Source organism: Chiloscyllium plagiosum, chromosome 28, assembly GCF_004010195.1.
Source record: "Chiloscyllium plagiosum isolate BGI_BamShark_2017 chromosome 28, ASM401019v2, whole genome shotgun sequence".
In the NCBI taxonomy this organism is placed as follows: domain Eukaryota; kingdom Metazoa; phylum Chordata; class Chondrichthyes; order Orectolobiformes; family Hemiscylliidae; genus Chiloscyllium; species Chiloscyllium plagiosum.
Window position 1 is genome coordinate 3,298,445 of NC_057737.1, and position 15,953 is coordinate 3,314,397.

Here is a 15,953-nt window from a genome sequence, read left to right on the forward strand (position 1 = left end):
CTCGAGGTCATTTATAAAAATGACAAACAGCAATGGTCCCAAAACAGATCCTTGCGGAACACCGCTAGTGACGGCACTCCAAGATGAACCTTTGCCATCAACTACTACCCTCTGTCTTCTTCCAGCCAGCCAACTCCTAATCCAAACCTCCAACTCACCCTCAATGCCATACCTCCGTATTTTTAGCAATAGTCTACCATGGGGAACCTTATCAAACGCCTTACTAAAATCCATATACACCACATCTACCGCTTTCCCCTCGTCCACCTCCTTAGTCACCTTCTCAAAGAATTCAATAAGGTTGTGAGGCACGACCTGCCCTTCACAAAACCATGCTGACTATGAATTCTTTTCTTATTTCTCATTTCCACCCAAATAATTTCACTAGACATACTCCCAGAACTATCCTCCTTAGTACAGCTGTAATGTTATCCCTAACCAATAACACCATTCCCCCTTCTCTTTTGCTCTACTTTCTATCCTTTATATAGCATCTATACTCTGGAACATTAAGCTGCCATTCCTGCCCTTCCCTGAGCCATATTTCATTAATAGGAATGAAATCTCAGTACCATGTTCCCAACCCTGTCCTGAATTGATCTGTCTTACCTATCAGTCCTCTTGCATTGACATAAATATAGTTTAATTTACCAGTCTTACTTTGTTCTCTGCCTTGTTCTTCTTTATCTTGACTATTTGTCTTGCTCCTCTTCTCAACTGTACCAGCCTCAGACTTCTCTTTTCTCACTATCTCTTTGGGTCCCACCACGAACAACTGCCAACACCCCCACCCACCCAACTACATTTCCCTGAGAGTCCATCACTTACTACATTTTCCAAAACTTGTTTGTGATGGGGATAGCCGCAGGAGACTCCTGCCTATCTCTCCTACCTATCTCTCCTACCTTTCCTAGAGATAACCCAGTTACTTGACTGTATCTGTCCACAAACCTAAGATATTAGTTTTATTTTGGTGTCAAGAAACAGATCATTATTATTTCAAATCCCCCAACATGAGCCCAAAATAGTGACTTAGAAAATTCCAAATTTGAATCCTGTTATTATTCCTGAATATTAAACACCAGAAGCGAAGGTTGTCAAATTTAGCTCTGGAAACAGTTGAAAACTGCTTGCTTTGGTGCTTTTTGGCAATATTTTCCAAAGTTGTTTATGGGCTTTGGTGGTTAATATTTGATGAAATCACATTGGGAAGGATTAGGCCACAGTGTCTGGTGCAGGTCACATGCCTGTCCATCATGTTCAAAGTCAGTGGTGTTTTACTGACCGCAAGGGCCAGTGCTATTTAGAAATTTGGCAAGCAATGCCAATGAATATTTTTGTAATCTGCTTCCATATACTTTTTAACACTTTGAGGACTGAAAGAAAGCATCTTTGAAATGACAATAGATTGTTTACGATAAATTAAGAGAATAAACACCCACATGGCCAACTGGACAGAAGCATCTGTTTTAGTGCCATAAATTAGGTTATTGTATCAAATAAATATATGGACAAATTAGTAATCTGTTAATTATTAACAGATATTAAAATTCCCTACCTCTTTGCACACCAGTTCACACCACTGGAATTCTACTAATGTTGTAAGCTTTTGTCACACTTTTCCCATTACCTTTCTGTGTCCTCAGATTTTAACTATAAATGTTTAAGTAAACTATCATTCTGACTATGCAATCTGATGCTGGGATCCCATAATCCCCTCACACTGGTTCCCACTTATTTTTTTCATCTGTCTTTTCTCTGATTCACTGAAATTTCTAATGTCTGTAATAAGAGTTTAAATAAAATGAAATATTTAGTGAAATATCAAAGCTTGTTAAAATAGATTGCATTTTCAGAATAAAATTTATTTATTGTGTCTCTTAATGTCTCAAGAAAGATTTTACTTGTGACCAAAAACTTTGACTTGATTTTGATATTTTCTGCAGCAAATCATGATTCAATAAGATCAGCTGTCATTTTTCTAAATTCCAGAGTCAAGGTGCCATCTATTTAATTCACAGTGTGAATAAAAATCTGAAATGGAATAAAGATTGACTTCAGGTCTCCTGTTTCAACAACTGGCGATAAGAAGTAAAACAAAATAGCAAGTTTAGACAGATATAACGGATTAAATGAGAAGACACTAATGGTACAGCAGGAGATGAAGAAAATCTTACCGCAACAGAAATTCAATGTTTCCCCATAGGACAGCTAGCTCTCTCATGGCAAGAGTAAATCAGTGGTACAACTTAAACATTTATTGTTATTTAGTCAGGAGATTAATGGGGAGAATTTAAACTCCATCGCACATTCCCAATGAGGAAATATATTTGATCGCCCATCAACAGATCTCCCATCACACTTCACTTCAGATGTTATATCAGTCGTATTTCTGCAGAGCAGATTGAACATTTTTTGTCATACTAACCAAAGTAGATTATTTTGAAAGTCAATGCCTTTAGGATTGTATTAACCTATATTTAAGTTTCAATTCTATATCTGTCTTTGTGTGGGCAGTTAAAATGGATGTGGTATCCTGTGAATAAACACAAAGGAGGTGCACTCAAGTGCATTCTGAAACTGATTTTCCTTCAGGCTTTCTTGACGAGTTGTTTCTAATATTGGCAACTGATGGGCACAGTTACCAATAAAAGAGAAGTAAATAAGTCCTGTCCCTAAAGTCATATTGTGGGTTTTCAGAATGCAGAAGTGTTCACTTAAAATTCTTCTCTCTTCTTTTTTGGCACAACTATTAACCCACTTAATTTGAACTAGCTTAAAATATATACTTCTGTTGCGTTAAGCATTTTTTCATCTCCTGCTATGCCATCAGTGTCTACTCATGACACCTGATACTTCTGTCTCAACTGCTGCTTTGTTTTACTTCTCATAGCCAGTTGTTGAAGGAAGTGGCCATAGGTCAACCTTTACTCAGTTTTACATTTATTCACACAATGTGACACTGTAATTACATAACTACTAACTCAACAAGCCACCACTGATATTACTTAGTGTCCTCTTGTGCTCTTTTAAAATTAGGTAATCAAACAGAAATATTTAAGCATGCAGTGTTTATATTCTTTTGAGTAAATTAGTAAAAAAATCAAATTCTTCTCCAGATTATTCTGGTAGATCTTTGGAGTGAGGAGGGCACTTGTGATGGCATATAGCCTGCCAGCTGTGACCATATCAAATAATTTGAAAGTTGATAATCAACCTGTTGGCTGTGTTATGAGATTGAACAAATTAGCTATCAAACAGCCCTTGAAAGGGGAGTAGCTGTTTTTATGTGCACAAGTATTTACCAATGAATCGTCCAACATGTATGAGATCAAGTAGAAAATTATACAGTATTTACAAATATAGTCATAGAGTCTTATAGCACAGAGTCAGACCCTTTGGCCCAAACTGGTCCATGCTGACCAAAATGTCCGTCCACACTAACTCCATTTTCCTACACTTGGTCCTTAGCCTTCTAATTCTTTCCTATCCATGTATTTGTCCAAATGCCTTTTAAATGTTGTTAATGTACTCGCCTCAACCACTTCCACTGGCAGCATGTTCCAAATGGATATCACCCACTGTGTAAAAAGGTTGCCTCTCAGGTTCCCTTTTATCCTTTCCCTTCTAACCTTAAACTGATGCTCTCTAGTCCTCGATTCCCCAACCCTGGGAAAAAGACTGAGTGCATTCACCTTATCCACGCCTCATGATTTTATACACCTTTATAAGGTCCTGCCTCAGTCTCCTGTCCTAGTTTATCCAAGCTCTCCCTATAACACAGGCCATTGAGCCCAGGCAACGTCCTTGTAAATTTCTTCTGCACTCTTTCCAGTTTTATAACATCCTTCCTAGAACAAGATGACCAAAACTGAACACAATAATCCCAAGTGCAGCCTTACCAATGTCCTGTATAACTGCAACATAACTTTCCAACATCTGTAATCAGTGCCTTGACTGATGAAGGCCATTGTGCCAAAAGCTTTCTTCACTGCTCTGTCTACCTGTGACTCCACTTTCAGAGCAATGTTAACCTGAACTGTAAGATCCCTCTGTTCCACTAAACTCCTGAAAGGCCCTACCATTCACCATGAAACTCCTACCTTGATTTGACTTTCCAAAATGCAAGACCTCACACTTATATATATTACACTCCATTTGCCATTCCCCAGCTGATCAAGGTCCTGCTGCATTTTCTGATAACCTTCCTCATTGTCCACAATATGACCTATTTTAGTGTCATCAGCATCTTGGATGATCCTGAGTGCATCCAGCTCCAGTTCTCTAACACAGTCTCCCAGGAGCTGCAGCTGGGTGCACTTCCCACACGTGTAGTCATCAGGGACAATGGAAGTGTCCCTCAGCTCCCACATCCTGCTGGAGGAGCATGCAACTGCCCGAACTGCCATCTTAACTGCTGTAAAACTAAAAATGAAAGTTAAAAGGACTTTACCTTAACTTACCTGTTCTTGCTGAGCCACTGCTGTCCAAAGCCTGTCAAGCCAAAGCCTTACGTCTTACTCTGTTATCAACAAACTTTGCATTTGCACATCATTTCACTCCTCCACCTTTATTTTACTCAGGGAAAGAGGGAAACACTACAATGATCTAGTGTCTGGGCCAGTGACTGTCCTTTGCTGGTTGCTTGTTTTTACTTGAACTCAGAGGGTGGACAGTGTGGTGCTGGAAAAGCACAGCAAGCCAGGCAGCATCTGAGGAATAGGAGAATTGACATTTCAGGCCTAAGCCCTTCATCAGGATTTTCCTGCTCCTCAGATGCTGCTTGACCTGCTATGCTTTTCCATCTTTTTTTTATTTCAAAAATAAACTTTATTCATAAACTTATTTGGATCTCTATACAATTGGTCATGCCATTCTTGTGCACACATTACCTTGCTTTACATACAGACATCAAAATTTATTTTTCATATATACAAGTCTGTACATTTACAATCCACCTCTTCTGCTGAGGCGTCAGCAGAGCCCAAATGACTGCGTGGGCCCTCTTTTCTTCTTAGGCAGGCAGATATTACACAGTGGTCTTTCCGCACCGCACCTTGGCGGCAGCTGCCCCAAGCTTCAGCGCGTTCCTCAACACATAGTCCTGGACCTTGGAATGTGCCAGTCTGCAACACTCAGTCGGGGTCAACTCCTTCAGCTGGAAGATCAACAGGTTTCGGACCGCCCAGAGAGCATCTTTCACTGAGTTGATGATCCTCCAGGCACAGTTGATGTTCGTCTCGCTGTGCGTCCCGGGGAACAGACCGTAGAGCACGGAGTCCTGCGTCACTGCGCTGCTTGGGACGAACCTTGACAAACACCACTGCATTCCTCTCCAGACTTCTTCTGCATAGGCACATTCCAGAAGGAGGTGTGTGACAGTCTTGTCCCCCCCGCAGCTGCTTCGAGGGCAGTGTGCGGTGCAGCAGAGAGTCTGGGTGTGCATAAAGGATCTCACAGGCAGAGCCCTTCTCACCACCAGCCAAGCCATGTCTTGGTGCTTGTAGGAAAGTTCTGGCAATGAGACATTCTGCCAAATGACTTTGACAGTCTGCTCAGGGAACCGCTCGATAGGATCCGCCCTCTCCTTTTCCCAAAGGGTCTCAAGGACACTACGTGCTGACCACTTCCAATGGTCAAAGGTGTTTTTCTTCATAAACTTCTCCACGAAGGACAGGTGATACGGAACGGTCCAACTACTCGGAGCGTTCCGCGGCAGCGAGGCCAGGCCCATCCTCCGCAACACCGGGGACAGGTAGAACCTCAGTACGTAGTGACACTTGGTGTTTGTGTACCGGGGATCCACGCACAGCTTGATGTAGCCACACACAAAGGTGGCCATCAGGGTCAGGGTGGCATTGGGTGTATTATTTTCCCCTGTTGCCCAGATCTTTTACAGCGAATCCCTTTGGACCCGGTCCATCTTTGACCTCCATATAAATTGGAAGATGGCTCGGGTGACTGCAGCGGCACAGGTTCTGGGAATAGGCCAGACCTGTGCCACGTATAATAGCAATGACAGTTCCTCACACCTGATGACCAGATTTTTTCCCGCGACGGAGAGCGACCGTAGCTTCCATCTGTTCAGTTTCTGCCTCACTTTGCTGATAAGCTCCTCCCAAGACTTGGTGCACGCCCCTGCCCCCCCAAACCAAATACCCAGCACCTTCAGGTGGTTGGTCCTGACGGTGAAGGGGATCGAGGATTGGTCGGCCCAGTTCCCGAAGAGCATGGCCTTGCGCTTGCCTCGGTTTACCTTGGCCCCCGAGGCCCGTTCGAACTGTACATCATCCATGTACAGGGAGGCCTTAACCTGCAGGCCCCCGCTGCCAGGAATAGTCACCACTGTCAGGCTCGCATCCTTCCTGATGGACTCGGCAAATCGCTCTATGCAGCACACAAACAAGGCAGGAGAGAGAGGGCAGCCCTGCCTGACTCCAGATCTGACCGGGAAGCTATCTGATTCCCACCCGTTGATTGAGACTGCACTGACAGTGTTGGTGTAGAGCAGTCTGATCCAATTGCAGATTCCCTCCCCAAAGCCCATTTTGGAGAGAACATCTCTCATTTTCCTGTGTGATATCCCGACGTCGGTGCTTTTCAAACACCACACTCTCAACTTTGATCTCCAGCATCTGCAGTCCTCATTTTCTCCCCTTGAACTCGGAGGGTGTCTTGCTGAGGTCCTCCTTCTGGTAGTGGTGACTGCGCCAATACAAATCTTCACCCCAACAGCCTATCTGCATTGTCACAGTCCTCTGCTGGTCACTTGTCTTCACTTGAACTCGGAGGGTGACTTGCTGAGATCCTCCTTCTGGTAAATATGTAAATTTTTACATGCCTAGTTCCTTTGCTACCATTTGGACTTATCTCCTAGTTTCAAAATCCTATTCAAAACATTTCTGTTCACCCTTCCTCCTGCTATTGTTCTTGTTTTTCTGAGTGTAAGTGATGATGCTGTTGAAATATGGATGAAGAAGTATTATGTGAATGTTCAGCATTTGTGCACAATATCCAATTGCACAATTTCAAGCACTCAAATACAAAGGATCTAGATTTTTTTAAAGAAAAGCTGGAGAAACACATAAGGTTGGATGTGAGCGGCTCAGTCGAGCATAAATGTTTGTATTGACCAGTTAGACAGAATGGATTGTTGCTATTTTGCAAAGTTAATCCCAATTATTATTCCAGAAACCATGATATATTTTAAATTTTGTGATTGCACACGCTTAACCAGACCATAACCCTTTATAGATGCTCTTTGTCATTGTCACCACTTGCTTTCTTGCCTATTTTTGTCATGTATTAACACATCCACTTTTCTCAACCCAGTCATTAATAGGTATTGTAGATATTTGTGGCACCAGCATTGATCCCTGTGTCACTCCACTATAATGGCAATTTAACTTCTGTAATTTAAACCCAATCTTCTTTGATCATAATACCACTCATTAACAGATAGACAGACCAACAGACACAGTTCAGGAATAAAGTAGAAAGAAAAATTATATTGTAATTTGCCAGTTCAATTAAACAGTTTCAAATGATAGATACTAAGCCTTTAATAAGTTAATGAGTTATTCACAGGCATGTAACTGTATATCTGATTTCAAAATCACTAGTGAACGTGATTTAGTTTTCCTCTCCCAAAGTGAATGCTAAATTCTACCATGTTATGGTCATTATTTAACAGGGGATGATTTACTCCGAGATTGTTTATCAAATATACTTATCGCACATTACTGCATCCAAAATGGCCTGATCCCAGGTATCCACAACCTATTGTTCTGAGGAAGGTGTCCCGAATACACTCTATAAGTTCTTCTTTGTGGATATCTATCGCTTTGATTTTCCCAATCTACATGAAGATTATCCGTCATGTTGTCATTATCTCCTGATTTATTCTTTGTCCCAAATATAGCAACTGTTAGGGGACAGACTACTTCCATTTATGTCTTCTTTCGTCTGTTATTTCTTACCTCTATCCATACAGATTCTACATCATCTAATCTGAGATCATGTCTTGCTATTGCACTTACTACACATCATATAAACAAAGTTACCCCACCACCCTCTCCTTCCTGCCTATTCTTTTCAAAATTTGCAGATGCTTGAATGTTTAGTTCCTAACTTCGATTTCCTTGTAACCATATCTCTGTAATGGCTACATGACCGTACTTATTAAAATTTATTTGTGCCATTAGTCCCATTTATTTTGCTCTGAAACTGTAATTGTATCTAAGCAGAGGGCCCTTAATTTTCCTTTTTTACCATTTGACCCTATTTTATGTTTGTACACTCTGTCCCTTCTGGTGTCTCTCTGGGTTTGATTGCCTAAGTCGCTGTGCTGCAATTGTACCATATTGTTTTGCTTTGCAAGACAACATATCTTCTCTCCAAAGCCCTTCTCCTCTCTATTTAATTTAAAACACTTTTACAGCCCTCTTTAAAGAAGTCTTTAGCCAGGAACAGCTGAGAATTGGTAAACAAAACTGCAGCACCCTAAAATTTAGTGGAAATTTGTGGAGAACAGGCCCCACTACAATTAACTAGTTAATTGAAAAACTTTCACTAAATGTAACCATGATTCAGTGGCACCAATAGAGAGTGCATTCATTAATCCATGAATAAATCCAGTATTATCTTGAAAGGAGCATGGTGACTAGTAATTAATGAATAAATAGATATGTCCAGGGGATGAAGGCCATCCAAAAATTAATCAATTTAATAACATTGAATCGGCAAATTCAGACTTGGAGATGATTTGTTAAATGAATGAAATGAAAGTTATTTCATTCGTTTTCTTAGTTTCTTCCACCACATTCCATCATTGCCATTTCCTTGTAAGATACCACTTTATCATGCTTCTTATCACTAGTATGAGAGAAGGTTCATTACTACGAAGTGCATTTCGTGGAAGTGTAACAGTTTCAGTAACACTTGTCCTGTCAGACGTCATTCCTCTTGCTTTGAAACAATAGATCCTCTTACACACCACAGAAGCAGCAAAAAGAGAGATCCCACCTGGAGAATCAAAAAACTTCCACTAACAAACTAATCTAAATTGTCAGTATCTATATAGTTTCTTTACTTTATGAAACATGATAAAATAGGTCCTGTATGTAGGCAATCCATTTCTAGCATACATGTGTCTATGTGTCATGCTTTCATGCCCTTTGGTAGCTTTGTAACTGAGCTCCCAACTCAATTGTTTGATGTTGCTGAATGTATGTTTCCATTAGGGAGCTTTAACATGGGGCATTTTTATGAAGGCCTTAATAGCCAGGTTAAGAATGATACGCCAACTCTCGGCTGTGGATAATCTGCAACAGTCTGAGAACAGAATACATAATGCTTTTTATTTTCCACCCTTTTTCAGGTTGCTTTCCATGTCCAGGGCCAAACCCCAACCCAATAGCATTGGGAAGCCGCTGGCTCGCCTATGCTGAAAACAAGGTAAGGTAAACATTTTCCTGTTATGCTTTATAGCGCTGGGGTCACCCTGTGTACCAATACGTTCAGCGAGTGTGATTTGCCAACAGAGGAAAATAAATATTCTGGCTACAAAAATAAATGAGAGATTGGGTATTCTGAGCCTAATGACTCATGAATTCACTTTCTGAACTCCAAAGCTATTGTTCCACCTACAAGCAACACACCATGAGTGTGATGCAGTAACTTCACCTGCCTGGTTTGATGCAGCTTTAAGAACATGCAAAAAGGTCAGTACACCCAGGGCAAAGTAGCTGTCTTGATCAGCATCCCTCCTATCACTTCAACAATCACTCAATCTTACAATGTAAGAAAGCTACAAAATCTACTGTAACATCTTGCCAAGGTTTCTTTAATAGCACTTCACTAATCTGCCCAGAGCAGCTGGTGCATAAGAGCATCAATACCTGCAACTTTTCCTCCAGGTTAACTATCATCCTCACCTGGAAATTTATCCACTCCTTAATTGCTGCTGGGTAAAATCCTAGAACTCCCTCCCTGACAATACAAAGCGAATACTTTAAAATTACAGTGATTCAAGATCTCTCTCAATGGCAATTAGGGGCAGGCAATAAATACTGGCCTTGCCAGCTGTGCCAACATTCCGTAAATGCATTTATAAAATGTACAAGGCATATTAGAGAAAGGAGTGTGAAATTGAATCAGTTGAATCCTTAGAAGTGTATAAAGGAAGTAGGAGTATACTTAAGAGGGAAACCAGGAGGGCAAAAAGGGGACATGATGCAGCTTTGGCAAATAGAATTAAGGAGAATCTAAAGGGTTTTTACAAATACATTAAGAACAAAAGAGTAACTAGGGAGAGAATAGGGCCCCAGCTGAAAATGTGTTGCTGGAAAAGCACAGCAGGCCAGGCAGCATCCAAGGAACAGGAGAATCGATGTTTCGGGCATGAGCCCTTCTTCAGGAATGAGGAAAGTGTGTCCATTGGAGGGTTCCTAGGCGGAAGATGAGGCGCTCTTCCTCCAGCCATCGTGTTGCTGTGGTCTGGCCATGGAGGAGTCCAAGGACCTGCATGTCCTTGGTGGAGTGGGAGGGGGAGTTGAAGTGTTGAGCCACGGGGTGGTTGGGTTGGTTGGTCCGGGTGTCTCAGAGGTGTTCTCTGAAACACTCACATTTTCAAACACACAGACATGTGTACTTAAGAAAAATGACACATTCACAGAGTATTAACAGAAAAATGAGAAACAAATCACATGTTTTTTATGAGTCAAGATGTAAATATTGCAGGACTGTTTGGTTCCCTGTGGGAGGAGATAAATGGAGATTAGAAGGTTCTGGGTTTTCATACAAAATTATGTCTGAGTTTCTGTAGAAAATCGTAATATTCTTATAGGTGAAAACAAATTAGTCACTCTGTGCACTGCCACAGTTGACTGTTTAGGCAGGGTTTTGTTCTTCTTGCTGAGTGGTGGTCTTCTCTGTGCTGTGGGTACCAGATTGATGTAGTTTGACCTGTTCTTGAATAATATGAGCCATTATTGCATAATTTTTGATCGTGTAACCACAGAATCCCTTCTTCTTCAATTGATTCAAAGTTAGAAGCCAGTGCCATATGATGGGGAATGAGGGCTGGCCCTTTCACACCTGTTTTATGATGAAATGGCTATTCCATACCTCTCTTTGTTAGGCTTTGTGTTTGCAAACCTCAACACTGGGGTGACCATTGCATTTGGTTTTATGTAAGTTGCCAGACAATAAGAGCTATAGGAATAGTAAATTCTGCAATTAATTGCACACCCCGAATGCCTCAAGCAAGGTCCCCCCCACATGAACATTTGCATTTTAATGACTTTCTGGACTCACGATTTAGTCCTGTCGATACAAAAATTACTATATCTCACCTGATCTTCTGAACTCCATTCTGGTCAAGATAAATTATCAATATTCCATGTTGTTGTTTTAAAACAATCTCATGATTGCATAAGATTTTGCTTTAAGGAACTTGCGACTCTCAATGATAGGAACCCCCATGAATGGTTCAGAACATGTTCTCTCCATCCACTTCTCAACTCAAAAAGGGTCAGTTACCCTCATGAGTATCTATGGTGTACCAAAAAGGCAAAGGCTAGTACTGAGAGGAGCTATATTTGATATCAGTATAATCCCTAACTCAATACATCTTCACTTATAGAGTCACAGAGATGTACAGCATGGAAAAAACCCTGTGATCCAACTCGTCCATGACGACCAGATATCCTAAATTAATCTAGCCCCATTTGTCAGAAGTTGGCCCGTGTCCTTGAAACCTTTCCCATTCAAATACCCATCCAGTTGTATTTTAAATGTTGTAATTGTACCAACCTCCTCCACTTCCTTTGGCAGCTCATTGCATACATGCACCACCCTTTGAGTGAAATGTTGCTCCTTAAATCTTTCCCATCTAACCCTAAACCTATGCCCTCTAGTTCTAGATTCCTCCACTCCAGGGAAAGACCTTGTCTGTTTACCCTATCCATGCTCGTCATGATTTTATAAACCTGTATAAGGTCACTGCTCAGCCTCCAATGCTCCAGTGAAAATGTCCGCAGCTTATTCAGCCTCTTCCTATAGCTCAAACCTTCCAACCCTGGCAACATCCTTGTAAATCTTTTCTGAACCATTTCAAGTTTCACAACATCCTTCCTATAGGAGGGAGACCAGAATTGAACGCAGTATTCCAAAAGTGGCCTGACGAATGTCCTGCACAGCCGCAACATGACCTCCCATTTCCTATTCAGAACATACAGAACCTGCAAAAAGACTTGTGTAAGGCCTTCAGATCAGGAGACCCACTCAAATATAAGGAATTCAAGTATAACCTTCACCGAGCCATTAAGACAGCCAAAGGACCAAAACCGATCTAAACTAGTGACCCAGATAGACACACGGCGATAATGGCAAGGACTGAATGACATCACAGGTTCTAGAAAGAGACAGTGCAAGACAGCAGACAATGACACATCTCTCCCAGATTGTCTCAGCACATTCTCTGCTCGCTTTGAGCAGAATTTCGGCGGAGAGGTAACACATATTCCGACAACTTCTGACGAACCTATCCCAACTGTTACTGCATCAGAGTTCAGATCAGTTTTGCTTTGTATGAATCCAAGGGAAGTAATGCGACCAGACAGAGTACCAGGCCGTGCAGTCAGATTATGCGCAGATCAACTGGCAGAGGTCTTCTTGGACATCTTCAACCTCTCCCTGCAGTAGGCCACTGTCCCTGCCAGTTTCAAGAGGGCCAACATCATCTCTGTGCCTAAGAAGGCTCATGCAGCATGTCTCAATGACTATCACCCAGTGGCCCTAACTTTGGTGGTCATGAAGTGCTTTGCAAGGCTGGTCATGGCATTAATCAACTCCAGCTTCCCCACTACTCCTGATCCACTCCAAATTGCCTTTTGGAGCAACAGATCCACATCAGATGCCATATCACTTGCCCTTCACTCCTCCCTTGAACATCTTGACACCAAGAACAGCTATGTAAGAATCCTACTCATTGACTACAGTTTGGCCTTCAACACTATTATCCCCTCGAGACTGATTACTAAACTTAGTGATCTTGGACCAAGCCCCACTCTCTGCAACTGGATCCTCAGTTTCCTGACCCACAGGCCACAATCAGTGAAGATTGGGAACAATATTTCATCCTCACTAACACTCAACACTGGAGCCCCCCAGGGATGCATCCTCAGCCCCCTACTGTACTTGCTGTATACCCATGACTGTGTCGCCAGATACCAGACTAATGCCATTTACAGGTTCGCTGATGACACCACCATAGTCGGTTGAATCTCAGATGGTGACGAAACAGACTACAGATGGCAGGTGGAAGACCTGGAAAAATGGTGCACTGAGAACAACCTAGCTCTCAATGCCGGCAAAAGCAAGGAACTCATTATTGACTTTCAGCAGGATGTTACTCATGCCCCCTAAACATTAACAGTACAGAGGTGGAACAAGTGGAGAGTGTCAAGTTCCTGGGAGTGGTCATCCACAACAAGCTTTCTTGGACTCTTCACGCGGACACATTGGTTACAAAGGTTCAAAACGTCTCTTCTTCCTCAGGCAGCTGATGAAATTTGGCATGGTGGCGAATACCCTTGCCAACATTAATAGGTGCGTCATCGAGAACATTCTGTCTGAATGCATCACTACCTGGTATGGCAACGGTACCATTCAAGATTGGAGATGTTTACGGAGAGTGGTGAACTCGGCTAGGACAATCACAAAGGCCAATCTCCCATCTATAGAAACCATCTATCAGGCCTGCTGTCAAGAAAAGGCCGCCAGCATTCTCAAAGATCCATCCCACCCTGGCAATGTTTTTCTACAACCTCTCCCATCAGGGAGAAGGTACAGAAGCTGAACACATGCACCAGCTGGTTTTGTAACAATTTCTATCCTACTGTTGTTAGAATACTGAATGGACTCACAAACTCTTAACATTCATCTGTACCTGTGATTTTGTGTTTGCCGCTTACTAATTATTTACTTATCTATGCTACTTAACTATGTGATCTGCCTGTATTGCTCGCAAGACAAAGCTTTTCACTGTGCCTCAGTACACGTCAATAAATTCTATTCAATAACAAATACCTTATTAACTATCCTATCTAACTGAGGCTCCACTTTCAAGGAACTATTAACCTTCATTCCAAAGTCTCTTTGTGCAGCAAAAGTTCCCTGAAACTTACCGCTAAGTGTTTAAGTCCTGTCCTGATGTGCCTTTCCAAAATGCAGCAACTCATATTTATCTGAACTAAACTCCATCTGCCATTCCTCGGCCCATTGGCCTATCTGATCAAGATCTCGTTGTACTCTGAGGTAACCTTCTTCACTGTCCACTACACCTCCAATTTTGGTGTCATATGCAAACTTATTAACTATACCTCCTATGTTCACATTCAAATCATTTATATAAATGACAAAAAGCAGTGGACCCAGCACTGATCCTTGTAGCGTACCTCTAGTCACAGGCCTCCAGCTGAAAAGCAACCCTCCAACATCACCCTCTGTCTTCTACCTGCGAGCCAGTTCTGTATCCAAATAGCTAGTTCTCCCTGTATTCATGTGATCTAACCTTGCTAACCAGTCTACCATGAAAAACCATGTAAAACGCCTTACTGAAGTCCATATAGATCACGTCCACAGGTCTGCCCTCATCAATCCTCTTCGTTACTTCTTCAAAAAACTCAATCAGGTTAGTGAGATATGATATCCCACGCACAAAGCCATGTGACTATCCCTAATCTGTCATTGCATATCCGAATGCATGTAAATCCTGTCCTCAGGATTCTCTCCACTTGCAGGGGATATCAGTAGAAGAATGGGTTCAAGCCATGAACCTGCTGCCTCTCGTAGCCTTACACATAGATGACAAGGACCATAAATTTGACTGGGACACACAACGATCATAGGACAAGCTAAACATAGGGCAGCCAGAGAATTTCTAGTTACACTCAGCCACAGATACCCATCAACAAGCACGTTGACGGAGACCCAGTATACTGGCCATAACAACGAACGACCGGAACTAACAACCGAACACAGCAGAAATGGAACCAAATAAATTACAGAAGACACAGTACAGCAACGCTTCACAGGAAGCTCCAAAGCATTGAAGATGTCACTAGACAGGGGATGAAATGTCTGCAAATCAACTTCTCAGCTCAGTGAACACACCCACAACAACGACAACCGGCACCCAAGCTACAAATCTTTACGCAAACCTCAAACTGAAGAATTCCTTGAATGTACAGGGTGAGGGGAGCAAGAGGTTGCCCCATGGTTTGGAACATGAATGGAAAGGAAGAAAATGCAGAATAAGCCTGGAAAAAGGCTTTATGAGTGAACATGCCCCTTGAAAGAGATAAAGAATTGTTGGAAAGAATACTATTATAAGGATGAGGAGATTGCAAGGGAGAGGGCATAGCTTAATAAAGTCAAAGAATATAGTGTAGACCACGAATGCCACCGAGACCAGAAGCCCGTGTGACCGGGAAGCCTTAATGGCCACAAACAAATTAGAAGAGGAATTAATGAAAGCTGCCAAACAGCAAAAATTACCAAGTTAGAGAGAATTTGGGTGTTTACAGAGGTGCAAGGTAGGGGACAGAAGTGGTGTCTCCTGATAAAACTTTTAAAGGTAAAGAAAGGCTTGTGGAATGAGTTTTGAAGATAAGATGTGAGTAAATTCAGCTTTGGCAGGAAGATCTTTTTTGGCATTGTTAGCAACAAATACTTGGAAATAGAAGTCAGTTAATGAAAAGCTGCACTTCTGCCAGATCAATTCAAAAGGGAAGTGTTTCTTTACCCTCCAAAAGAGATGCTGAATGTAGTTGGGATACTCCGGAAGTTGCATATGGCCTAAATGATGCCTGGACAGCTTGGTACTTCTCACAGTGCGTCTTATTAAAATTAGGCTGTTCTAAAGTTAAAACCCTGCCTCCAAGTTTTAC

General features: G+C 42.0%; 1 protein-coding gene across 3 annotated transcripts in view; it reads left to right on the top strand.

The window, feature by feature from the left end:
* bcas3 (BCAS3 microtubule associated cell migration factor) overlaps positions 1-15,953 on the top strand; it is a 1,214,579-nt gene that overhangs the window by 279,544 nt on the left and 919,082 nt on the right. For all 3 annotated transcript variants that reach the window (XM_043718098.1, XM_043718095.1, XM_043718097.1), the window contains exon 10: positions 9,380-9,456. In XM_043718098.1, coding sequence (XP_043574033.1) covers positions 9,380-9,456 — 77 coding nt within the window. The remainder of the gene's footprint in view (positions 1-9,379; positions 9,457-15,953) is intronic.